General features: G+C 38.4%; 2 protein-coding genes across 2 annotated transcripts; one reads left to right on the plus strand and one right to left on the minus strand.

Moving 5' to 3' along the window:
- Nucleotides 1–215: 215 nt before the first annotated feature.
- Nucleotides 216–10,662, plus strand: sytl4 (synaptotagmin-like 4). The gene is made up of 18 exons (XM_030146112.1): nucleotides 216–326; nucleotides 432–491; nucleotides 2,132–2,323; nucleotides 3,716–3,931; nucleotides 4,352–4,464; nucleotides 4,631–4,736; nucleotides 4,827–4,994; nucleotides 5,190–5,280; nucleotides 5,357–5,447; nucleotides 5,537–5,634; nucleotides 6,134–6,226; nucleotides 6,668–6,846; nucleotides 7,194–7,296; nucleotides 7,754–7,915; nucleotides 8,440–8,545; nucleotides 8,631–8,739; nucleotides 8,822–9,030; nucleotides 9,664–10,662. The coding sequence occupies exons 3-18, from the start codon at nucleotides 2,205–2,207 to the stop codon at nucleotides 9,810–9,812; spliced, it is 2,112 nt and encodes a 703-aa protein (XP_030001972.1). The 5' UTR covers nucleotides 216–326; nucleotides 432–491; nucleotides 2,132–2,204; the 3' UTR covers nucleotides 9,813–10,662.
- srpx2 (sushi-repeat containing protein X-linked 2) lies at nucleotides 10,240–26,797 on the minus strand. The gene is made up of 10 exons (XM_030146113.1): nucleotides 26,615–26,797; nucleotides 20,954–21,031; nucleotides 20,649–20,840; nucleotides 19,987–20,163; nucleotides 18,123–18,246; nucleotides 17,913–18,034; nucleotides 17,647–17,826; nucleotides 13,079–13,212; nucleotides 12,879–13,000; nucleotides 10,240–11,265 (listed from the first exon to the last, which is right to left on the minus strand). Exons 1-10 carry the CDS (start codon nucleotides 26,658–26,660, stop codon nucleotides 11,085–11,087), a joined length of 1,356 nt encoding a protein of 451 aa, XP_030001973.1. The 5' UTR covers nucleotides 26,661–26,797; the 3' UTR covers nucleotides 10,240–11,084.
- Nucleotides 26,798–27,261: the final 464 nt, after the last annotated feature.

Genomic DNA, 27,261 nt, shown 5'->3' on the forward strand with positions numbered 1-27,261 from the left:
CCCATGCACTTCCCGTTGTTCTGGCTTTTCCTCGCTCTCGCAGAAAAATGCAACTTTACTTTTAATGCGCAAAAAAAGCAGCAGGAAAAAAAAGTGTATTCAGCGGTGCAGGTTTTCCTTATCCAGCCCTTGTGCTTTGTGGTAAATAGAGCAAAGGAAATGCACCTGTCATGGAAAATGTGGAGAGGCGCTGGTGCCTGTCTGCTGCAAACTTTCCTTATCTTCCGGTACTTGGGACTCCTCCGGCACAAAGTCAACAGTTTTGGAGACAGGAGGCAAGAAGAACGAGAAAGACGAGGAGGGAATGGTTTTTGTCACAAAGGAAGGTACATACATCCGGCTTTGGAGCTGCTTTTTAAGATATAATTATGTTAAAGGCGGTGCTATTGAGAGCGCTAATTTAATAACGTGGTTTGTTGTGTTTTTGTCAGGAATCAGTCGGAGCCCGTAGTGACTTGAACCACGGTGGGGGAGACACCGACTATTAACAGGTGCGCAAATTCTTCTTGAATTTTTACTACTTTAGTCTTAATGACACCTGATTTTAGTCAGCTTATTATTTGGAAAAGTCGGCATTACTTACCGAGATAAGAGTAAATTAGGCTAGATATTTTTCTTTTCGAACGAAATGAGTAACGTCAGTGCTAACTTGGCGTTACTTTGGCTTTACGTAAGTTACGTTAACGTTTGACCGTTAGACTGCGTTGGTATTATAATTTACCTAAATTAATCCAGTTTCATCAAATTACTCTGTTAAATCTTTAAATTTTATCCTAATTTACACACAATTTAGAATCTGTTACAAGTTAAAAATGCAATATGAAAACTAGAGTTTACTAGTTAATGTCATTAGCTTTAATATCCTCCTAAAACTCAGAGATATGTTTAAGTTCTGTAGGAGATAAGAGTTTCACAGTTTTACCAAAAAATAACCACATACAGAGACGCACACTGACAGGATGTTTTTAAAAATAAATTCATAATATGAGTGGAACAGAAGGCTGCTGTGGCATGTTTTCATCTCAAACTATTATTTAACACAAAAAAGCAGAAACTTATTCTTTCATTGGTCTCAGGAGGATATTAACAAAGAATGTGTAAATAATCATGACAGCCTCTGCAGTATCAGTGTCATCTGGTACAGACGCATGCGCCATTTCCTTGAATGTTTAGTTATATCACACATGTTGCCCTGCAGGTATTAAACTACACTGGACTGGGTTGGCCCTGGCATTCAGACAATGAGGAAAAGAAAGACTTTTGCATACAGTGTCGGATTGCAGGTTTTCCACAAATTAACCACAAAAGAGAATCATTTTCCCCTCACTTAGTTTATTCCTTTGAAGCAGGTCAAATGGAGCATAAAGTCTGAGATGGGAACATGACAGATGAGAAGCTTAAAGTTGGAGGTGGAATACATGGCAGAGCTGGTGAACTCCACCCGGCTCTCTGTGTCCTTAGAGGGTGGGAACCTCACATGAGAGTCAAGCTTATGTTGTTTTTGCTTGGTCTGCTCAAAACAACCTTTCACCCAGGCAAGGGCTTTCTGTGGGATAAATCCTTCACTATCCTGGTTCCCTTTAGTCAGTTTTCATCAGTAGAAAAGCTGGTTGGCTAATTCCTTTCACCAGATGAAATGGAAAATATGCCTAATGGTCAGTCACTGGCTTTGAAGTTATCTAGATTCCATGGTCAGTCATTTGTGACTGATGGACTAAATGGTTTTACAAAAACAGGAGGCAATATTTGCACTCTCCAGAACTATATATTATTAAATATCTGCAGTTAGATCTAAATAATATAATGAGACGAGATGTTTATTTTCTGTTTTCTTTTTAATGAAGCACATCAACCACAGTAGTTATCAGGTGTTGCTGCATTGAAGCTGACAGAAGTAAAGGTCACTTACCAGTCATTTGATTAGTATTTCTACCATGTCTACCTGTTTGTATCTTAATCACATCAAGTCCCATTTTTTTCAACAGCAGAGCCCTCTTTATTTTTCTTTAGAAGTTGTAATAAAAAAAAGACAAGCTGCCTAATAACTGATACTGAGAAATGTTTTCTTTTACTAATAAGTGTAGAGATTACATCTTTCAGTCACTTCCTGATCTTCTGCTTTACCTCCTAGATTAATTTCCAATGTGACAGCTGTTGCTTTTAACCAGTTAAGCTGTGCTGAGGCCTCTGATTTAAAGGCAACAATGCCCCAGGCCGCTAACACAATCAACCTGGGCTTCCTGTCCGACTCTGAGCGGGAGCTGATCCTGGAGGTGCTGCGACGAGACGAGGAGCTGAGGCTGGCGGAGGAGCAGCGAGTGCGGTGAGAAGTACTGTCACTTACGGAAGGTTTTTCCTGGTTCAAAATGAAGCACAAGTCATTGGACTATCATGATTGTTGTGGATACTGTGGTTTGATGTGGCTCCAGCTTCTTACAAACATTGTGTTTTAGCAGCTCTAACAATGATGAAAATGACTAGTTTTACAGTTACTTCAACAAACACTTCTTCAGTTAAGTGGATTCAGAAGATCCAAATTGAAGTTGTCACACATTTACTGATTATCTGTTATCCTATGTTATATCTAATGATTATCTCCACATCTGTGTACAGGTTAGACACATGTCAGCAATGTTTGGAGACCCTGAATTTAAAAAAAAAAAAAAAAGTCACTGCCATGGAGCAAGAAAATTAAAAACATCCTTTCTACTCCAGGAAAATAATGCTTGTAGTTGTGAAAACCTTACATGTGAACCACATTACTGTAATTTTTGATATAAATGACAGAAATCCAGTAAGTGCAGCACTTTTTAGAAATAGTATTCTCTACGAGAACCCATCAGTTTTGTCTAGAGTTGGATTTGGCACAAAATTTGACAGAGGAAGCACCTTTTAACACTGTATGAAGGAAAACCCTGCACCAGAAGATAAACACCAACTGATTCATCATGAGAACCTCTCCTTGTCCTGTATTGTTAATGAGCCTGTACTTTAAAATAATTTACCATTTGTTCTTTAGTTATTTTCTGCTGTGTACAATTTGTTGAAATTATAAGTTTGTTGTCAAATGTCATTGCAGTTATTTGTTTTGTTGTTTTTTGAATACACCCTTGTTGCTACTGCTGGTGGACTTTGAAACTCTACAAACCAACCCAAATATATTATTTGTTCAATCAAAGGGTTTAAATTAAGGGAAGTTAGCGTTATTGTGATATCAACGCTGAAACTTGATATCTTGTTGGAATTGGCATTTTAAACAAAACCCTGCCCTAGCTGCTTGGTGCCAAAAGCATATTTACACTGGAGGCTGTGTAGTGGACAACAAACAAGTCCTACATCTTATCTACATATAGAGTTTTATGTGTTGCAGTGTGTGGTATTTCACTACATAGTATTTCAATGTCATGTCGAGTGATTATATTGCATTTTTAGTTTTCTGAAAGTATGATTTTGAACATTGTTGAAAGAGGTTTGCAACTATAGTTTTAGGCTTTTTTTTAGCAGTGCATAAACCTGATAAATATTAACCTAGGATGTATGATTTAAAGCATAATTGTCCTATAATCCCTAGACATTATTAAAACAATTGTATGACTGTAATTAAATGTAATTTTATGACTCCTGCGGATACTTGCCATTTGCATCCTGTATATTTATGTGAAACCAAGTCTAACTGCATCAGGTTTATGCACTTATGTAACTTATTTTGTCTCAGGAAGCTGAAGACAGAGCTGCTGGATGTGAAGAGGAAAGGAGCCAAACGTGGCAGTGGAAAATACAGTCAGCGTGTTTGTGGTCGATGCCTGGAGCCTCTCAGTTCACTGACTGTGTTCTCCAATCAGTGTAAGATGTGCAGTCACTACGTGTGCCGCAACTGCAGAACGGTCTTATCCAAAGGGTCCTGGTTATGCAGTGTGTGCGCCAAAGAGTCGTAAGAAACTACATTTTACATACCCCTCAATAACTTGAGTAATTGCGTTTCTAGCCATTTTAATGCATCGTGAGGAAAACATTTCAACATTTTTGAAATCTATAGTGTATGACTTGTTACTATTTTTAATTTTTATTTGTTATAGTATCATGAGCTGTTCTGATAAAACTGAATTCAATTTGCCACCTGATAATTTGGTTATGTTAGAATAGCCGTATGTGTATATTTATAAGAGATTTTCGTTAGCAATTAACTGCTACAAAGAGTGCAAGTGTATAGAAAAATATTGTTCATTGTAATAAATTGAGTTCACTTTATTTTAATGACACAGCTTGATGGCTTATTATCCATAACTTCTAATATTCCTACTATAGATTTAAGTTTTAGGCTTGTTCACAACATATTTCTATTGAATTTCAGAGACATAAAGAAAAGAACAGGTGACTGGTTCTACAACCAAAGGGTAAACCGCTTCTGTGCTAATCCTGGACATGACCTAGTGAGAAGCTCACTCAAAAAGAGGCCTCCGCCATGTGAGTACAGGAAGAGGAAGTGGGTATCAACTTTTTAACTAGGAATGTAAACATCTCTCAGCCTCTGCCTAAAATGCCCATGGCCAATGGAATGTTGTCACAAGAGAAAGAGAGGAGAAATATTTTAAAAAGGCAGTAACATAATATCTTTTTTTTTGTGTAATAGCAAAGAAGCGTGAGACGACAGCAGAAGTGCTACTAAGAAATACAGAGTTAAATCCAGATGCTGCTGCTCCTCAATCCAGACAGAAAAACCTGACAGTTAATAAAGGGTGCATCATCTATCTCTCATATATTCTTAGCAATGTTGGTGCAAGTTTTTTTCTAAACATACTTAAGTATTTTGTCTTTTTCTCTCACAGTCCTTCAAGAGAGAATTCAGGATCTATTGCTTCAAGGGAATCGGTAGAATCAAAGGACGACGTTTCTTCAAAGCCAACACCCAGCGACACAGAGTCTGCAGAAATTGCCAGCATAAGTAGCAGTAAAACTGAAACTGAGTCTGGTCGTGCGACTCCTGAACCACCAAGGTATTCTCACCTATTAATCTAAAAAGTCCAAACAACCATGCTGTTAAAATAGAGCTTAGAAATGATTTAAAAGGCCTGCAGAAACATCCAAATAGTAGCCTCAGAGTAATGGGGATGGGAAGAGTAATAATATTTTAAGAATTTGAATACAAAAAGCTGTAGCTGAAATTAGTGTCAGTTAATTTTGTGTTCTAGGAAAGTGAATCGACCACCTCGGTCCAGTCCAGCAGGATCCAGTGTTTCCAATTTGACTCTCCCAGTCAAAGCTGACTCGGAGGCTAACACGGTAAGATGGTTTGTGCCTCCAAAAGTCCTACCATCATTCATTTTCTGAGTGTAACTGTCTGTTTCTATCACTAAAGGTCCAGGAAGTGAAAGAGGTCAATCCAAGCCCAGAATTGGATGTAGACAGACTGTTCAAGAAGAGTGTTAGACGAGCCCCAAAGTCCTCTGGTTAGTATTTGTTGTCAACTGCACTCATTTTTTGCAGTCAGTGGAGAAGTGTGCTTCATGTTTTGTCCTGGTCTGTGTGTCCGTAACAGAATGTGCATCAACGTTGGACCTCCGTGAAGATGAGAGGGATACATCATCCACCTCATTGGGCAAAAGAAGCAAGTCTGTTCCAGGCCTTGATACTCAGGTATGTAGTTTAAGAACACTAACTGCGAAGTCATGCCTACTGTGTCTAATGTTTTAAGAAGTTTTCTTTTTAGATGGAATTAGGAATTGTCCGTCTCTGTAGAACCACATTTTCTCCTTACCTGGGGGCAATATTAGTGTAAATCCTGGCTGTACTCATCCTGCTACCATTTTGTTTTCTTTCTAATATTTTTCAACATCCTCATTCCATTAGGTGAAGACCTTCTTTAAGTCCAAAAAACAGCAGTCATAAAGTAGTTGTAGTAGGAGCAGAATGTTTTCTAGCAATGTTCAAGCCTCAGTTGCCCTTTAAAGGCTTTTGGAGCTATCAAACTGTAACCACCTTTCCTTTGTCATTACACAAACATCCACTTTTGATAACCCAGATCTGTGTCATTTATTTTTCAAATAACATCATTATTAAGGAGAACTTGAGGTCAGGGATTTTATTGCGTGGTTTTATATGATGAGCTTCCCAAGTGTTTTTTCTTATGCCACAGGAAGAAGAGGAGGAGGAGGAAGATATTGACAGCTTGGTTAGCTTTCATAAAAGGACAATGGCTTCAAGCTCCTCTAGTCTGCACAGCACGAAGGTAAAAAGTATTGACATATTTTTACAGCTCACATTAGTCCACTAAAGGCTCTTTGAAGTGTAGCTCATTTGGCCTTTCAGTGCAGAACTGATGTTCAATAATCTCACTGAGCATCTATAACCTCAGGATATCCTCCAGCAAGTTAGGAAGTGTGAAGTCAGTGTGTCTGCACTAAATGTTTCTGTAGTTACTGAAGCGTCAGTGAAGCAAAGACAAGTTACTTGATACCTTTCATACTGTCACATAGGATTTAGTTATTGACTTTTTGTTTCTTTGTCTTGACTCATAGTCTCTGTTTTAACTTCTTTTAAAGTACATATGATTTATGGTTTCTTTGTTGCCATGTTTGTCTGTTTTTTGTTTTTTTAAATTGTGACATGATCTTAAGTAAGAACTGTAGCTGACAGTTTGTTCAGGTCAGGTGTATGTATGTTTCCTCAGAGCACAATGGGCAGCATGATGAGCATTTACAGTGAGGCAGGAGATTATGACACTGTGGAGGCGAGTGGAGACATTATCTTCTCTGTGAGCTATGACGAAAACTCCAAGAGCCTCCTGGTCTTCATTAAGGAGTGCCATGGGCTGGCCTACGGCAATGCCTCCCGGCAGAGTTCAAACCCGTAAATATAAAAACTTGTTTCTTTTAAAATAGTTGGAGCTTTGGCCTTCAACTTTCAGTCTTAGATAATGAAGGCACAGCTTGGTTGAGACTCTTAAACTCGCACATTTTTCTGATGCACACACCCCTCATGATGTTAACACATCTTTGATCAGTGAAGATAAGAGGTTACTGTGTTTACACAGTGTTGATAATCACATCCCAGAGGTGATTACTTGAGCTTCACAGGAAATTGAATGTCAACGGATATTTTTCACAGCACATAGTCAGGAAAAGCAGAAAAAGACATGCAGCAAAATTTGTACTATTACACAAGAAAAACAATATCTCTCTCTCTTTCTTTTATAGTTATGTCAAATGTTATCTTCTACCTGACAAATCGCGCCAGAGCAAAAGGAAAACCACCGTCAAGAGTAACACAGTGAACCCTGTCTACAACGAAACACTGAAGGTGATGGTTTATAAGTGGCATGTCTGCAGTTGTTGACAAGTGTTGACTTAATGACACTCCCTGATTAGTGACCTTGCGCCATGCCTGCTGCAAATATTGACCACACCCACAGAGACCTTTAAGATCGATGTTGACATTGTGGATTAGAATAGCTGTGGTCAAATATTGATTCAGGCCCCAGCTTCTAGCATACAGTCCATTTAAATACAATGACAGATCAAGCCATGGAGAATAAAATAGCTGAATGAATCACATTGTGCCATATTAGCATTCTACACTTGAGCTGAGTTTGAAGATTTTATATAAAGGAATGCAAATTCGAATAAAATCCAATTAATTTCTGTTTTATCTAGAATCTGTTTTATTTACAGCTCCCTCAGCACTTCAGTATGCAACTCATAAGACCTCTGTGCAGCCCTTTGATGTTTTATGTTTTCTCCTCTTCATCTTTCACTAGTACTCCATCAATCACTCTCAGCTCTTCACCCGATCCATTCTGATATCAGTGTGGCATCACGGTCGCCTTAGCCGCAACACTTTCCTGGGTGAAGTAGAGATCGCTCTGGACTGCAGAGACCTGGACTCTCCTCAGGAGGAGCGGGTGTCTCTCATGTCAAAGGTAAATCAGAGATCCTAATGGAAGTAATGTTTGGGAGGAGGAATTGTTTTTGGTCTATTTCATTCTTCAATTGTTAGTAGTGAAGTTTAAGTACCCACCATGTTTCAGTTAAATCTCAACAAACTTTTGATAAGTCATCAAAAAATTGTTTCCATGTACTGGTTCCCAGTGAATAAACAAGGCTACATCATTGTCACAAGAGCAGAGTTACATAGGTTACATTTCACATGACTGTTATAAACAGAGAGGTAGAGCATTATGGGAAAATGCCATAGCCAGTCAGATGGTCAATCAAATGGGAAAAATATTAACTAAACCAAAATTTTCTTGGAAAAGGGCTCCCCTCAAGTGAGCTTGAAAGGATTTCTTCAAAGTTGATTTTCAAATTTTGATGTTTCCACAAACATTTTTTAATTAATCTAATCAAAATATATCAAATATTTTTAAGGAATCATACCTAGTGTGTATTACTTACTGTCATGGCTTCTCTCTGTGCCCATGTATATTATATTTCTCTTGAACAGGCGCCCTCTTCTGTGCCATCTTCAGCTTTTGCTCAGTATAAAGGAGACTTGGTGATTTCATTGAAGTATATCACACCTCAGAAGCCATTATCTGACAAAACCAAAGGTAAGACTATAACAAAAGACGTGAAAATATTTCTCTAGGTATTTGTGCCTCCACATTATGATTGCTTTTGTCTTTTCCTCCCCAGGCAAGAAGGCAGCAAGTGATGAAGGGGGAGAGCTGCATGTCCTTGTTAAAGAAGCAAAGAATTTGATGGCCATGAAAGTAGGAGGCACATCAGACAGCTTTGTGAAAGGGTCAGTCATAAATGGTCACTCTTTTCTTTCCTCTAGGAGCCTCTGTATTTTCTGTCCTCATTCTGCGTTTGTGACTTTGCAGGTATTTGTTCCCATCAAAGGTAAAGTCCACCAAGAGAAAAACTCCAGTTGTGAAGAAAAATCTGAACCCTCACTATGACCACATATTTGTGTACAAGGACCTGTCCCTGGATCAGTTAAAGGGGATGTGTCTGGAGCTCACTGTGTGGGACAGAGAGGCCATGTCAAGCAATGAATTCCTTGGAGGAGTACGCCTTAGCTCTGGAAAAGGTACAAGAAAACAACATGTATAATATAATATTTGTCATGGCTTGTATTTGAGATATAGTCTGGAAGAATTCACAGGTATTTGTTACACAAAAGGGCTTGTGAAACTCACTTTTTAAAGAATATGAAGTAGCAGCTGGTCTGTTCTTTACTGGTTAATTGGTTTTACTGTCAAAGAATAATGATTTTTGTGTAGTTTTTTAAATTACCGTAAATAAGGTTTGTGTTGGTCTTTCAAAAGTTAAAACTCCACTAATCTGAATTTTACATTTTAAGATTAAATTGCATTAACTCATCTTGTGGGACTCTAATCTCTTGTGGGAAAAATTAGTATTGATCACACAGGAAGAAAACAAAACCAGACTAATGCAAACAGTGCTGCCTGTCAACTATTGCAGCAAACCCAATTACTGTGTAACAATGTGGTGCTTTAGAAAACTGCTACTCTTAAGTAATGAGCTGAAATAGTTTTTGTCAATATTACTTGGCTCTAACGTGTGGAAATTTAATTAATTTAACCGAATCTTGCTTTAATGGCTTTAACATTTTCATGTTTTTCCACAGTGTAAAAGTTAAACAAGTGTAAGTATTTCAGCTTTGCTATTAATGACAGACTCTATTATCTTCACCCACCAGGTTGTGTGAAAATAGGGAAGGAGGAAGTGGAGATGGACTCTGTTGGGGAGGAGGTCAGTCTGTGGCAGAAAATGATGCAGTACCCTGACTCATGGGCAGAGGGCACTCTTCCACTGCGCTCCACTATGGGGAAGGACAAGGGCAAGTAAGGACATCCGAGTCAACAGCCTTCCAGCTGTAGGACAAGCTGCAGACTCACAGTAGCTTCAGGACACACCCACTATAGAATACACACTCAAGATGGTTAGGTTTACATGGGTGGATTTGGAGGAAAAGTCAGGGTAGGGGTGTCATCAGTCATGTTCAGACCTTTGAGTAGAGGCAGACACTGAAACCAAGCTGTATGAGACCAATATGAGACTGAGGGTTTGAGATCAATTCCATTTTATAAGTTTATCACATAGACGACCTGCTGAATGCCAAATGCCCACCCACCCCACTCCCCTTTGGGATTCATCTTTAACCCCACCTCCCCTCACTGCAGGCTGATGTTACTTTTACATATGTGCCAAAGCATCTTAACACTAAATTTTATTTCAGGTAGGAATTATATTAGAGCAATGACACAGTCTAAAATGTGTTTCTAAAATTATATTATGTATTTATTACAATTCAGATCATGCACAGCACTTAATATAGAAATGGTGTCATAGTATTTCAACACTTCCTTCGTATTTGTGTACAGCTGAAATGTGCTTGGATGGGGCAGTAATCCATTATTAACTTCCATGAAATGTCTGGTATTGCATCTGAAAGAAATTCTAGTCATTTTAATCTATGCTATTACATTTCCGATGACACAAATGTGTACAAATATTTATATAAAACTGCACAGAAAACATTAATTGTTTTATGTTTTAAATTTGCTTATTTGCATTTATATGTATGTGTGTGTGGAGGTTTAACTTTTATTCATCATTGGAAAGTGATCAGAGCTATGTTTACCTCAAGGTTGCCTTGAATATTCTGTTCACCCAATAAAATCTGAATTAAACCAAATCCTGCTTTATCATCTGAACTGTTACAGCCACATGTTCCATAACAGCCCTCTGAAACAATAATTCTTAGCTTTTATTACCACTATTCTATTTTATTAGTTTTTGGTAGGTTTATAAAAAGTAAATTGTTGACAAAAATAATATACTATACATTGTGTTTTTCCTCAGTTTTCTGTATTTATAGTTCATACTATGTACAGTATTTGTCTGCATTATTCACGGGTGTCTGCTGTTTTTGTTCAGTTGATGACTTAACAGAGGAAACAGTGCTACACTTCAGTGTTATGTAGTGATGACATTTTAACACGAAGAAGTGCTTTTTTCATCCTAATGCTCCTCTGGATTTGCTTAGCACTTGTTTGTCCTCTCTCGTCTTTGTTACTGATGAGTTTATCACTATGGAAACCAGAGAGCTTAACTACATTATTCACAGAAGTCCCTGTGGAGCTCCAGTCGCTCTCGTTCCTCTTCATCCAGCATGAAGCTGTCGATGTAGGAGAACAGCTCATCCGATGCTATGGGGGTAATGAAGCGCTCTCGATCCATTCCGAGCTTGTCGAGCAGCACCATGCTGAAGTAATACCTGGAGATTCTGAAGATCTGTCTGCAAAAACATAATACAAACAGTGAGGAAACAGTCCACTAGTGATGTTCGTTATCACAGATTTTCTCTCTGATCCGATAGTGAGTCAAATTCAGGCTGGTATCGGCAATACCGATCCGATACTGATATTTTGTATAAATACACTTACTGTCTGGAAAATTTGAAAAAATGCATTTAAAATCATACCTTCTAACCTAACTAACCCTAACAAGAAGTATCATTTTATTTTATTATTAGAAACTGCGTAGAGGGACAAGAAATGACTTGGAGCAAAGGCTACCAGAGGAACCAAAAAAGCATGTTTTTGATAGTATTGCATGTGCTTATTGTGTATAAGATAGTCCATATACAAAATGCATAAACAGCTTTCAGTACATACCTAAAATAGAAGCTGTAATAATTAACCAGTCATATCTCTTCAAAATGGCTAGTTTATATTTTAAAGATAATATGATACAAAAATTGCACTAAAAATGATCAGAGGTTTTTAACTTCTGCACATATTCACTCTGGACATTATTTATACTTCACATTGGTTGTGAAGTGGGTCAAAATGATTTGTTATTTTGTTATTTTTAAAATGTGGGTCAACACAAAAAGACGTTTGGGAAACGCTGCTTTAAGTCTGTTCAACCATTCCTTCAGTTAAGGAAACAAAACTGTGGCATTTGGATACAAAGAAGAATTAAAAGTTATCCTACAAATGTTGATTCTTTTACAACAAAATTAAAGACCTCAATATAACTGCATTACAACTTACTACTTTAGTTTTTACATATTTTATTTTTTATTATATTCTTTTAATCTGATCCAATAATTTGCTATGTTATGTTTAATTGCCATCATTTTTATGCTTTGTAAAGTCCTTGCTATGAAATGTGCTTGGCTTGAGCATCAAGTGACTCAAAATGCAAATGTCATTAAACGAGCTGAATGAGTAATGGATGCTAAATTTAGAATTAAACTAAAAATGCAGATTTGTCTAAAGTCATTTTCTTTTTTGTGGATTATATTGCAAAGCTCCTACTTTTTTTCTTTTTACAGGATAATCCTTAATTCTATATTTTTATCCATTTCCTTCATTTAACGTACATCTACTTCAGTCACTCTGTTGTCCTACAATTCCCATGATGCACTTTTACTACCAATTGAGTCTGTCTGAACATGCTGCAATTTTCCAGACTGGAAAAAGTGAGCGATTTCCCCCTACTCAGATTGCACAGAGTGTGGAAAAAGTGTATATCTGTGCCTCTTCTTTGCCCTATATACTGTACGTGTAAATATGTGAACTGTGCTGTGTAACAGTGGACTTAAAAGAACCTCAGTGATTGCAGCTTATTTTATTTTAGGTGATTATGCATGTTAAATGCCACATTAGCACTGCACTGGAATAACAGCCTTCTATTTTTAGTGGTGTTAATGTTTAGGGTGCATTTTTTCCTTTTAAAGTCAACCTAACAGAGGCTCCTTTTTTATGAGGAGGCTCCTGACATTAGAGTGAAGTGAGAGGGAACAGTTTAATGAGACTGAGTTACATGAGTCCATTCAGAACTGCCTGCAGTTTAACCACATGTTCTCTGGAATAACTGTGTAATGATACAACCCACTCTTACCTCAAGCCTTCAATGACTTCAGAGTTCAGTAGACTTTCTTTGATGCGACCTGTCTCACGAGGAGGGGAACCCAGGAGCTCAATCACCGTCACATGTCGAAGGTCTAATCCACAGTCTGCTTTCTGACAAAAACAAAGACAAGACAGAATTTTACACTTCTCAGATACATGACTTTTATTTGAAGTTTGGAGTTTCCTCACTTGTATCATGATGTTCTGCATCTGGTAGTCAGAGTCGGATATGTTCGGTGCAGATACGATGAGCAGTCTCCTCTTTTCATAAAACTGATCCAGGAACGCAGATGTGGTCTTTACATCTGATTTAAACTCCATAGCTGCAGACACACAACGTGACAAGGACATGATACATCTGTATATAACAGTACATACATGCTATATACATACGTTCATATAACAGTTCCCAGTGACTCACCCCCCATATCACACCATGTACATGTGCAACCATGTTGTATTTAATTTATTTATATAAATACTAAATTTCTTATTTTTTTCTTTGTATCTTAATTCTTCACTTGTTTGTGGTTTTTATACCTGTCTTTTTCTTTGCACTTGCTTGTTGTATGTTGCTGCTGTTAACTAAAATTTCCCCAAAGTGAAATAAATAAGTCTTATCTTATTCACTTACTACATTTATATACAGTTGCGGAAAAAATTATCAAACCATCAAAAGTCATCAAAAACAATGGTAATCAAGTTCTAACTCCTGTGTGAATCATGTGACTAAAACAAAAGAAAACATGGAATGCCTAAAAGCACTGTTTTTGTCAGTACAATGCCATAACTATTGATGTAAGAACTGAAGTGATTTTGGTTATTATCAAGAAAACCATGGAAAATGTCTCGATATCAGCTCTGAAATTAAACTCTTATGAGCTATTTTTGTTGTTGTCTTTATATTTGCCCAAACAAATGTACCCTTAGTTGTACCAGGCATTAAAATGAACAAGAAATTGAAGAAAACGAGGGTCTACAGCAATGCATCAAAGTCTATAAACTCATGTACTTGTAGTATCACTGTACTGTAAAAATGTCATATAGTCCTGTGCAAAATTCTTAGTTTGCCATCAGGTTTGTTGTTTTATTGAGATTTTGATGATACATGTGCATCTCTTAATCCCTGTAGCAATATAGTGTATGTGGAAAAAACAGGAAATGCACTACTGTGCAAAAGCCTTTGGCCACAGGTAGGTTTGTTGTTTAAGCAAGAGTAGAATATTTTAATCTACCTATGCATTTCTCAGTTACTGCAGCAAGATACTGAAGTATCCAATATTTAGTGTGATCAGTCTTTGTACTTCATTCATTCATTTTCTGAACCCGCTTTATCCTCACTAGGGTCACGGGGGTCGCTTGGAGCCTATCCCAGCTACTTATGGGTGAAGGCGGGGTACACCCTGGACATTTTGCCAGTTCATCGCAGGGCTGACATATAGAGACAGTCACTCTCACATTCACACCTATGGGCAATTTAGATTAACCAATTAACCTATTAGTGCATGTCTTTGGATGGTGGGAAGAAGTCGGAGTACCCGGAGAGAACCCACGCAGACATGGGGAGAACATGCAAACTCCACACAGAAAGGTCCCACCCCCCGTCGACTGGTGTTGGAATCGAACCCAGGACCTTCTTGCTGTGAGGCACGAGTGCTAACCACTGCACCGCCGTGTCGCCGTCTTCCAGCCAAACCACCCTGAACACGGCTGAGCTCATCTTTGCACTTAACATGTCTTAAACTCTTCTGTGCAGACATAATGACATATACCAGGGGTGTCAAACTCATCTTAGTTCAGGGGCCACACTCAGCTTAATTTGATCTGAAGCGGGCCGAACCAGTAAAATAATAATATAATAATATATAAATAATGTTAACTCCAAACATTTCTCTGTTTTAGAGAGAAAAAAGTACATTTATGTTATGAAAAGGTTTACATCTACAAACTATCCTTTCAGAAGATGTGAATAACATGAACAAACTGAAAAAATAAGTGTAATTTTAACAGTATTCTGCCTCAGTTTATCATTTACACATGTACATAATAACTTACAGATCACAGTGGATCTACAAACACACAAAACATTGAGTAACAGGCAGAATATTGGTAAAAATTGTACTTACTTCTCTTAAGACATTTCAGGTTGTTCACATTTGTTCAGGTTATTCACATTTTTTGCAAAATTATACTTTGTTTTTGTGTAAACACATGAAAATATTTACATTTACAAAGAGAAAAATTTGGAGTTGTCATTATTTATATGTTATTATGATAGTATTTTACTGGTCCTGTCCACTTGAGATTGAATTGTTCTGAATGTGGAACCTGAACTAAAAGGATTGTTATTATCAGTATAATTTTTGCATTTCACAAATTCATCCCAAGGGCTGGACTGGACCCTTTGGTGGGCCGGATTTGGCCCCCGGGCCGCATGTTTGACACCTGTGACATATACTTTATTATTCAAGAGGATGTAATTTGCAGCTTCACCACTAAATATTACACATTAAACCTTCTCAATCCATAAAGGAACACTTAATCATTCAGTTTATTGCACACATTCAAGTGATATGTGGATGTTGACAGGAAGGGGATATGAGAAATTGTGGAGTAAAGAAGTGGAATAAATCATACAGTATTAGTAGTAGTTGAATAAAAGTGGTCGCACATGGCCAGACTTATCTCCACACCTTGTTAACACTGTGCCAGCTCTGGAGATACATGTGACAACCTTGATTATAGTTCTGGAATAGGGGTCAAAGGTCTATGGGTTATTTGACTGGTTCTTTAAACAAATCACAAATGTCTCTGGAGGATGCAGCAGGGTTTGCCAAATAATATCAGCAGTGCTAATGTAATTCCAGAAAAGAAAAATGCATGTAAAATGAGGGGTGTCTTTGTCAAAACTTGCCATGTTTAGAGTGTAATTGCAGCTGCGAGTTTGTTGTGAGTGGGATTTTCTCACACAAAGATAACAGAAGGTGAAGGAGAATGCCAATTCAATAATGTGCAACTGAAAAAGTTGCGTATATTTTGGCAGAGTACAGACTGAAGTAGAAGTAATCTGCTAAAAAAAACTAAGTATTCAAGTTAAGTACAAGGAGCTCAGAATTGTGCTCAACTTAAACGCTTTAGTACTTGGTTACATTCCGCTATTGACTGTTACACTGTGCTCACACTGGGGATATTAATGCTCTATTCTAATTTTTGGCTAAAATCTGAGTTTTTTTGCACAGTTGTTGACATAATTCAGATGTGATGGCCATTAGACTTGTGAATAGTCTACAGTCCTGCAGTGACCCACATGGACAGAAGAAGACATGATGTCACATGTTGCACAACGTGTTTATGGAAGTAAAAACAGATCTTGCTGGGTCCCATCTCTTCAAGTGCAGAATAAAGACATCTGTTGCATTTCAGTGATGTAAAAGTCAGATAAAATGCAACACAACTGTTCAGACTGAAATAACATCGTAAATTTGTGTATCCGATTTAGGCCCACATACAGTCGGGGAAAACATTATTAGAACACCCCTTGTTCTCTTCAATTTCTTGTTGATTTTAATGCCTGGTACAACTAAAGATACATTTGTTACGACAAATATAATGATAACAACAAAAATAGCTCATAAGAGATTACCGTATTTTCCAGACTATAAACCTCTACTTTTTTCCACGCTTTGAACCCTGCGGCTTATGCAACGATGCGGCTCAAGTATAGATTTTTACGGGCTACGGGCCTACAGGGGGCGCTCTAGCAGGAATCACAAAAGTGAGACAGACAGGTGGAAGAGGTGATGTGAAGAGGAGAAGTTTTAAGCTTAACTTTTAACAATCATTTTGCAGAAATCTTCATCATGGAAAACACACGAAAAAAATGCATATGATGCAGCTTTTAAGTTAAAAAAAATCAATGTGTCTGTCCAAGAAGGAAATAGAGCTACAGCATGGAAGTGCCATTGAGAGCGACAACGGAAGACAGACTGAAAAGGTGTGTGATGGAGCCTTTCTGAGGATGTTCAACTCTGAACACTGAAGAAGACGACTTCACTGGTTTCAATGCACAGAAGGAAGATGAAGATAGCAATCAGTGACTTTTCTGGGTTTTTTAACAGCCGTGTTGCTGCCGTTTTACCGCTGTGTTACAGGCACTGTTTGGAAAAAAGCAGTTAAGGTATGGAAATAAATATTTAAATAATCTTTCTGTTTACCATCTTTCTGTGTAAATATCCCATGTTACAACGTGGACACCTGCGGCTTAGTCAGGTGCAGCCTATATATGTACAAATATTTTTTTCTTTTAAAATTTGGTGGGTGCGGCTTATACTCAGGTGCGCTCTCTAGTCCGGAAAATATGGTAATTTCAGTGCTGCTATCTAGCCATTTTCCATGTTTTCCTGATAATAACCAAAATCACTTCAGTTCTTTCATCAATAGCTATGGCATTGTACTGCCAAAAACAGTGCTTTTAGGCATTCCATGTTTTCTTTTCTGTCAATTTTAGTCACATGATACACACTGGAGTTGGTACTTGATTGCAGACCCATTGTTTTTGGTGACTATTGATGGTCTAATAATTTTTTTCCGCGACTGTATGAAAGTAGCCTGAATCAGATTTGAAAAAAAAAATTGACTTATACTGTTCAGACTATCATAAAAATATCAGATATGGATTCCATATGGACAAAAAGTCAGATCTGGGCCACTGTTACCTCCAGTGTGAACATTACTTGCTGCAGCAGTTCCATACTCACCGTCACACTGTGCAGGATCTCCATCCCAGCCCCTGTTGAACTGACAAACTCTACTGGACGTGCCTCTCCGCTCGAATCCTCCATCACAGTGGTAGTCGCACGTTGCACCGTAGTTATTCCCATCGGATGAGCAGGTGACGTAGCCGTGCAGAGGTGGAGGCAGCTCAGGACATCTTCTCACTGAAAGGAGAACAGGGCAGAAATCATAATGAATTCAGTTTAATTGAAGTGACAGTAAAAGAGTCTCATCTGTGTGATTAGTTTACCCTCAACACGGATGATGAACTTGCAGGCCGCTCTGTTTCGGGCTTGATCGTACACTTTGTATCGGATGACGTGCACTCCCTCTTTAAACTCACTGCCTGACTCCGGACCCACTAATATCACCCTGTGGAGAGACAGAGAAGAAGGTCAAATGTCTACTTTCCATGTTAAATGCAAACAGGAAGAGAAAGAAAAGGAAAGGAGTGACATACTCAAGTGATTTATCAGCAGTATCCGTGGCAACAGGGCGCTCCCAGTTGACTGTGGCAGACAGTTTTCCAGGTTCTGCGACCTTCAGCCTGGATGGAGGGCATTTGATCTTTGGAGGATCAGTGTCTACAGATATTACACAAAGGAAATGTATTATTTTCACAGTAATATAACTATAACAAGAAAACAACAGAGCAAAGAACAGAGCCACAGGAAATCTGCTTGTTTGTGTGAAACTGGACACATAGTGGATGATCTCATGACAGACTAATGGAAACTAGAAGGAAACACAGAGTGAATATTAGGCTGAAGTTGTAGGACACCCTTAAAATACTACACAATCTCAAATATTATCATGAAACATTTGCAGATTTTTTTTTTTTTTTGTGTTTAAAAAGGTGTGGTTGCATCAGACAGACATAAACAAATGCACATTTTTGTTTGTTTTGTTTATTGTAGACAAGAAAAAAAAAAACTAAATTGTTGACAGTTTCAACATGTCCTGGATGTGTTTCACTATTTTGCTGAAACATCCAGTTTTGACCTCGGTGGAACAGAGCCTGGTGGGTCTGGTTCTTACTGTGGCCACTCCACCAGTGCCTGGCCTGTTAATGTCCCCCTCTAGACCCCCACCACCACCACCACCCATCTTTACTCCCCTGCTGCAGACTCCAATTGGACTGGAGTTTGGATCACAAAATGGAGTGAGTCACAATAAACCGTCACCTTTAGTCCTGTGTAAAAGTCTATGGTCCACATCCATGTCAATACAAAACAAAATGAGGACCATTATATTTCTTCCTAATCTGTATGTTACAACACTAAATTTAGTCTGATCTGTGTGTTACACCAGTAAACTTTGTCAAGTCAACAAGTAATGTTAATGTGATGATGTCATACAGTAACATCACTGTAAAGCCCTTTCAAAGAAATAGAGCTGCAACCGATTAATCGACTCAAAGTGATCCAAAAAATTCATTCAACCACAATTTTCCTGAATCAAAGCTTTGTTTCCTTCATTTCTCGGCTGTTAAACATTGGTTCCACTGTTGTGTTTCACACGGACGTTTATTGTGACGCACAAAGAAGCTTCATTTCAGGAAAACTGCAATAGAATATCTCCCTTTAATCAATTTGAGTCAGCTGATTGAATTGGGACTTTTTGCCTTGACTTCAAGCACCTAGTTGATTAATCGCTTGCAGCTCTACAAAGAAATATATAATATCACTATGAATGCATTCTTTTCTGTTACTTTTCATTTCAAACAAAACAAAATAAGGGCCGTTACATTCTTTCCTAATCTCTGTGTATTACACCAGTAAGCTTAGCTCACTTCTCCATTTTATCAACTCTGCTGCTTCTAGAACCCATGGGATGCGCTGGTTTACTTATAATGGGTGAAATTTCACGTCTGTAGCAACAAAACTATTAGGTGAATTCATACAAAATTGAGTTCATAGATTTCCAGTGACACAGATTACATGTGGTTACATTGTGGAAAACGTAGGTCAAAGTTAAAATTTTTTATGAATTTTTAAAATCTTTTTTCTTCTCCCATTTACTTACAATGGGAGAAATTTAAAATGTCCATAAAAACATTAATTTTGTTTTAATTTGCTTCAGACTTGGTACATATATAGAGGCAATTGATATGCTGACATCAGCACACACATAGACATGATGTCATCAGGTGGATCGATGCCAAAATAAGCTACAATACGTGAGAGGGGCGGGGTGTGTTGTGCCTGCACCACATGTTTTCTAAACTTTCTCTCTGTTTTGAGCTGATGAAAAAAGTTAATTTCACCCTTGGGATCATTGAAAATTCATCAGTATTTTTATTTTGATCTCACTATATGCAGTACCTGCACATACTGGCTGAGCTCCACTCCATGACCCCCCGTGCATACAGGTACGTGAATGTTCCCCGTCGATGCGATATCCAGGGACACAGGTGAACTCACATCTGGAGTCCACCATGAAGCCCTGGGTGCAGGTGTATCTGCCGTATGGAATGAGGGGCAGCACATGGCAGCGCATCTCTGAAAAAGCATCACAACATGTAAATACATTTTATTACCCCGCCCCCCGAAGAGGCAAAGGGTATTTGGTTCTGTGTGTTTGTTTCTTTGTTTGTTAACGTTTTAGCAGAAAAACTACTGGTTGAATTCATACCAAACTGGGTTTATAGATTGCCAGTGACCCAGAATAAATGCAATTACATTTTGGGAAAAGTAGGTCGGAGTTAAAATTTTTATGAATTTTCTTTTCTTCCCCCCATTTACTTATAATGGGCGAAATTTCACATGTCTATAAAAACATCAATTTTGTTTCAATTTACTTCAAACTTGGCACATATATAGAGGTATTTGATATGCTGACATCAGCACAGGCATAGACATGATGACATCAGCTGGATCGATGCCAAAATAAGCTACAATACATGCGAGGGGCGGGGTTTGTTGTGCCTGGAACCACTTGTTATGTAGAAGAGTTGGATTTATTGAAACTACAAGTGTCTACGTACTGCGGCAGAAAGCTGTCCCAGACCAGCGGCGGTTGGGCAGGCACTGAATGGACCTCCTCCCGATCAGTCTGTACCCACGGTCACATGTCATCTCACAGCGGGTTCCCAGAGTGGTCTGTTGGTGACCGCCATGAGGGGAGCGACAGGTCACCTCGCCATTGGTCAGACCCGGAGAATGACACCAGTAAGGGTCTGCTTTCAAACAGAAATCCACACATTAGTATTTGATTTCATGGACCTTTAAGTAAAAAAAACACTTGTAGAACTATAGAGATGCACATGCATAAATATTGTTTCATACACACGTTTGTAGTCTAGTTGTGGAGTGTAGTCTTCCTCCACAAAGTCATTGTAGGTGTCGTACACTGTGGTCCCAGAGGCAGCTGAAATGACAGAAAGACAGTCTGACATGTGCCAACAGCAACCAACAAATCTCTTACACTTCATATGTGACCAGAAAAGGCAGAATTAGAATAAAAAATTAAGAATCTTTATTTGTCAGTAAATTGTACATGTGGACTGGAAACACACACCATAACAGACCCTCCACATTTAGCTGAACATGCAGGAACACACTACACACTAGGAGCAGTGGGGTGCCATGGGGAGCAAATAGGGGGTTGAGTGCCATGCTCAATGGCACATCAGCCACCAAGTTCTCTGCCAGTCTAGGAAATCAAACCGCCAACCCTTCGGTCACAAGTCAAATCTCCAACATTCTTCTAGAAAATGTGGTTTTCAACTTGATAAAGTGATTCACAATGAAGTTCTGAACAATGCACAGCCTATAATCTGTATCTCATGCAGACAAACGCTGACCTACAAATGGTTCTGTACAAAATCTTATTTCCACAGCTTCCTGTCAGGTTTTATTTTAACACAGGCTCAATAACATTCCAGTCCATAGACACCTGGCTTTGCGATCAGTGAACGGAAACCCCTCAGGCTTTAAAACTGCAGCATCAGAAAACATGGAAATCTTGAAAAGGAAAGACAGATGGGTGATGTTTTGACTAAAGAACTTAGATTGATGTTAATGTGTTTAAGACAGAGCCAGTACATGACAGTACATTCCCCACTCATTATGACTAACAGCATGTTTTCATTATCCATTTGGAGACTAGACTTCTGATTCATCACTTTCCATGTCATAAGTAGAACAAGAACACTCTGAAAGGAGATACTCTGCATAGTGAGTACTTTTCCTATAATACTTTAAAATCTATTTTAATACTTTCTTTCTTCTAGATGAGGTGACATTTTTATTATTTCTCCACTATAATATCACTAACTTTTCCTAATTCTAAGATCTGAGTACATCTTCCTCCTCTAAACAGGAACACTCAGTGGATCTGAAACTATGTGCTAGCTAAACTGTGCTATTTATAGTGTGATTCATCTTCACTACATCCTCTACTGTGCATGTAAAGTCAGATGCAGTGTGTGTCACTGCCTAGGCCCTAGGCATTCCACACACTCAGTTTTATCCAAAATGCAATTTAAAAAAAAACAACAACATAGTTTTAATCTCAATATGCGTGATGATATATGTCAGCTGTTAAGGATCCAGTGTAATGTGTGTATTGTCTGTCACTGCTGCAGTACACGACACAAGAGTGATGAGCTTAGCTTGTTTATTTCCTCTGTGACTAATTCTCTGTAAGACAAGACTGGGGAAGTGTTACTCACTGGAACACTGGGCTCATTATAGGAAAATGCTGATGGAAGCTTTAACCCACATCGCTTGAACAATCAGGAGCAGATTCCAGGCTGTAATATAACCTTCAACTTCTTTAGATTGCTTATTTTCTCTAAACAGCAGGCCAAGATCCAAAAATATTCACATTACTCTGAAAAATTAACACAAATGACCTGGTGGACATAAAGGAAGCTAGTGAAAATACTCATCTGTGAGAAATGGCTATCGGTGGGCTGGAGAGGAGGAGTTTCTACAATACTGACGACTTCAGCTGAGACCCACTGAAAGAAGAACCACTGTTTAATCCTGAAACCCAGGTTACATTATTTCAGTGGCGGCTGCTCGTCTTTCAGACAGGGGAAGCTCATTGTTGACTTACATCAAAAAAAAAAAAAAAAAAAAGTCAAGTTATTTAAACATAAATTTGGCCCTCCGTTCCTTTTTAAGAAAATGGTCATATCGTACCAAGTAAACAAGAAAACGCTGAAATTATGTTAAATTGAAACAAGGAAGTACAATGAGTGTGTTTAATTTACAGTGCAAGAAATGAACAAGTAATTTCGTAGCGGTTTCTCTCTTGATTTCACAGCAGAATGTGTGATGGTATTAAACTGAACTGTGTCAGTGAAGGAATAGATCTCAAACTAGCTGTCAATCAAACAGGATTCAGCCTTTTGACTGATCCTCCAATCAGCACGTGAAAACCTGGCGTCCAGCCCAGCTGAGCTCCGCCCACAGCTCCATTCACCCCCAGAGATGCCCGGCGTCTGGGGGCAGGACAACATCGTGGCATTTATCCAATTACCGTCCAGTTTTGAGGCAATGAAAAAAATTGTTCCACTCAGTCCCATTGAAGCCTATTGACGCCGGGCGTCTACGGACAAATGCACTGAGCAGAGATCGAATGAGAAAACAGCGCAACGGGAATGTATGAGAAGTGAACAACATCGCGTCCGTTGATTTGTGATAAAGCTGATTCTGAACGAAGTCATCTTTGGGATGAACGTGTTCTAACACATTTGGAGTCAATAAAATGTCAACACAACCGAACATATTTAACCATTTAATTTTCATAATTTTAGGGGAAGCCGGGCTTCCCTTGCAGTCTGTGAGAAATCACCTCCGCATTATTTACATGTTCCCTTACTCATAGGCTGTATTATTAGTTAAATATCTCTCAACTCACCTTTAGTCATACCAAAACCTATTTTGGTGACATCACTGAAAACCATCACTACTATGTTAAGTGGTCTACCCCCTTTCTATTCAGTTGGTGCCAACATTTCTTATCAGTATGCTCCTTCTTTGTCACCAAACTAAGGGAACAAGTGACTTTCTTTCTTCATAGCATGACTTTTCATACCCAATTCTGAATGAGCAGACATATTTACTCAACGTGGATGCACTGATTAAAAGAAAACTAGTGTGTTAACCCATGGGGATCTATGGGTTCTAGATGTGGTAGTTTTTATGCTGTTCTGTATTCGTGCATGCTGTACCACATTTGTCCAGCAGTCACTGCCAAAGCATTCTGGGCATAGCAACATTACTGTAAGGCTATTGTATTCCAGAAAAACTAATATCCACTAAATTGTTGGTTCTATCAACTTGTCATTTTTTCTACTGTCTTCCTTGACCATAAGTATGCCAAGTATATGTAAGTATGCCAAACTGCAGCAGTCAGCTCTTTCTGGATTTTGTGTGATTCCCGAGACACACACACACACACGCACACACACACACACACACACACACACACACAAACAAACATGTGCATGTACACAGAGGTTTTTATAATACAGATACATGACTTAGAGTGTTTTTAATACCTTCTCATGAGGCCATTCAGTTTCAGGACTTTTAACTAGGCTGTTTGCATGATTCAGAGAGATCCCAACATGATGAAAATGCAAAATATATCCTTGCCAGCATGGTTTTAAAAGGTTTCAGGTGAATATTTGCGCAACCATATTCTCTGTCATCGCTGATACAGGGATAATTTAGTTGCTCAGTGTTATGATGTTGCTTTCAAGATGCCTAAAAGCTATGCATATGTACAATACACCCACACGCAAAAGGCCACTAGAGAATCACCAGACCAGCCACTATTACTGTATATCCACTGCTGACAAGGAAGAAAATATCCTGAGTGTTTGGTGTTGAGGAAGCAGAGGACGAAGGAGCTTCTTTTCTCAGCGAACAGGCCTATGGTCTATTGACACAGCTCAACACACTGAACTTATTTGATGTTGGCAAATCCATCCTCCATGTGCTCGGTGCAATGAAACCAGCCAATTCTGCATTCACAAACAAACAGTGGACTATGCGCCGCAGGGTGCAGTGAGATGAGACGTGGCTCTTTCTAGGAGACTCATTTCTCTCAACATTAAAGCACCCTCCTAAAACAACAGTCAAATCCCAGGTGTGTTTGCAACTTCTAAGCATGTGAAGCATGAGACTAATGCCAAACTAACACTGCAGATTAATCTTTTAGGACAGCAATAATTGAGCTATGATGAAGATGGAGTCAAGATGCTCACAAAAAAGATGACTTAATGAGAACCACATCGTCTGCCCTGTCAGAATTAACACATTTTCTTAACCGTTCTCCTTAGAAAACAGGCCAATTTTCAGTTTTGACAGAGCATTTTCCAGCTAAACAAACACTATGTATTTTAGTTCATCAACAAACAAATGGGATGCTGAAGAAAAACTGTAATCTGAATGTGTGTGATTAAATCTGCAGAGAAAAAGCCTCTCAGATGGTGGAGCTGAAGTATAAAGCTGCATAAAGTGTAATTAACCCTTCCCTGCATAGTGGTCACTACAGTGGACAGCTATTCTACAGCTGTTCTCTTGTATATTCATGGGTTTTGTTGTTTTAGTTCCATATCAGCCAACACAGTGGACACTCATGCATATGTAACTTTGCTGTTCTTGATAAACCTGATCTGCAAGAACATGTTTGGGTGTAATACAATTGTTATTAGACTGTAATTATCATTTTTCTTTAACAAAATGTTTTATTTATATATTATCTCCATGAAGTGAGTAATAACTAGTATTACAGTATGTTTAAATATGAGAAAACATCAGATTAGCAGCATTAAAAGTGTTTATATCTCATAGTTTTCACTGTATATCAGTAAATACATGTTTCTTTGCTTCAAAAATTAAAAGCATCGTACCCATTTGAGTGGACATTTTTGCAGCTCTATGAAAAATAGGTTCATAAAAAGCTGTCAATTGCTTTTTTTTTTTTTCATGCCTAAAGAGGAATAAAAAAGGGGGAAAAATCATGATTAAGGTTCTCATAATTCATGCATGAAAGGGTTAAAATACTTGTGTGAATGTCCTTAGTTGCATTCCACCACTGTTAACATCTCAAAGGCTTCATTTATCTGCTGCTAATGACAAAGGTGAGATAATGACCCTCATCCGCTCATTCTCTGCATCATCTGAGCTGGGTGCTTCTGGGTGGATCCCAAGTCACATCATTATCTTTCAGGATTAAATGGAGGCTTGAACACACTTGGCCCAGAGGACGACTCAGTAATTAACCGGCTGTGATTTAAGATGAGCTGTAATTAAACCCATATCTGAGAGAATGGTCGGGACAGAAGCAGAGAAGCACCTGAAGAGTTTATCTGCAGAATTTGGTCTTCCTTTACTCTGGATGGAGGCCAGTTTGCGTGTTGAGAGATGTTGGTTCAGAGTGAACCCTCTCCTGCCTTCAGGAAGTGTCAGCAAGCCAACGGAAACATACACCAAAAGTCCTAAATCCAAGTTGAGAGTAAAACATAATGCAAAGGGGAATTAAAAAAAACATCCATGCCAATACAATGTGATTTTGTGGGAAAATCCACAAGAATTAAAATAATCTTATTAAAGGGCTGCAGAAAACTAACTAAAAAAACTAAAATCCACTGGAGGAATGGAAGGAGTGGGATCCATTTGTATTCATCCAGTCACTTCCAAAAATCCAACACATCTGCATCTAATATGAGAGTTATTACAGCACAGATGAAGGATTTTCACTATTGAGAACACAGGATGTGAAGATGGAAATAAGATGAGCTGTCTCTAGTAATATAATACTTAAAATAATAGCTGGAGCACATTTTGGTGGAAACTTTCAAGTGATCTGCTGACATTATGAGAGCCATAGTTATAGTTAAGTCAAAGAAACAGTAACACACATAACACATAAGGTAGAAAATGTCGATGAGTCTTCCTTAACTTTGATTATTTGGACTCATTAACTCACCTTTAAAGTATAAAATGAACACAGGAACAAAGTGGCTGAGTAACATGCTCAGATCCAGAACGCAGAGAGAACAAGGTAGAAAAAGATCCCAGAGTCCGACACTTATAAAAAGTTTTATTCCAGATGTTTTTCAGTCAGTCCGAAAAGGCGCCGCGGAGGAGAAAAGAAAAGACGCTCCTCTGTTCAGACTTTACTCAAAGTGAAAATTCCTCCAGGAGAAGGATGAGATCCACTAGATGGCGCTGTTTGACTCATGTTTTAGTCTGTGTCCTCCCACCTCTGAAACCTGAAAACAAACTACTACTACTACTACTACTACTACTAATAATAATAATAATAATAAGGATAGATAGATAGATAGATAGATAGATAGATAGATAGATAGATAGATAGATAGATAGATAGATAGATAGATAGATAGATAGATAGATAGATAGATAGATAGATAGATAGATAGATAGATAGATAGATAGATAGATAGATAGATAGATAGATAGATTCATGTTTTTATTCACCACTGCTATTGAAGACTCACCCTTAGGCTAACTGGAGTCAGGAATTTGCAAACCTGAATTAGATCTACAGGGTGTCCCATAAGTCTCCATACATAGGAGACATATGGTTCTAACATGTATTTCTTTATATTT

The sequence above is a fragment of the Sphaeramia orbicularis genome, chromosome 10 (assembly GCF_902148855.1).
Source record: "Sphaeramia orbicularis chromosome 10, fSphaOr1.1, whole genome shotgun sequence".
NCBI lineage: Eukaryota > Metazoa > Chordata > Actinopteri > Kurtiformes > Apogonidae > Sphaeramia > Sphaeramia orbicularis.

What these genes read in the sequence shown, in the direction of transcription:
- srpx2 (XM_030146113.1), bottom strand. Translation starts at nt 26,660, where the DNA reads ATGTTACTCAGCCACTTTGTTCCTGTGTTCATTTTATACTTTAAAG. An exon ending in TGGGACAGCTTTCTGCCGCA is followed by an intron (nt 20,164 to 20,648) that starts GTACGTAGACAC and finishes ATGCTTTTTCAG; the next exon opens with AGATGCGCTGCCATGTGCTG. An exon ending in AGCTCAGCCAGTATGTGCAG is followed by an intron (nt 18,247 to 19,986) that starts GTACTGCATATA and finishes TAATATCTGTAG; the next exon opens with ACACTGATCCTCCAAAGATC.
- sytl4 (XM_030146112.1), top strand. Translation starts at nt 2,205, where the DNA reads ATGCCCCAGGCCGCTAACACAATCAACCTGGGCTTCCTGTCCGACTCT. An exon ending in AACCTGACAGTTAATAAAGG is followed by an intron (nt 4,737 to 4,826) that starts GTGCATCATCTA and finishes TTTCTCTCACAG; the next exon opens with TCCTTCAAGAGAGAATTCAG. An exon ending in ACGAGCCCCAAAGTCCTCTG is followed by an intron (nt 5,448 to 5,536) that starts GTTAGTATTTGT and finishes TGTCCGTAACAG; the next exon opens with AATGTGCATCAACGTTGGAC.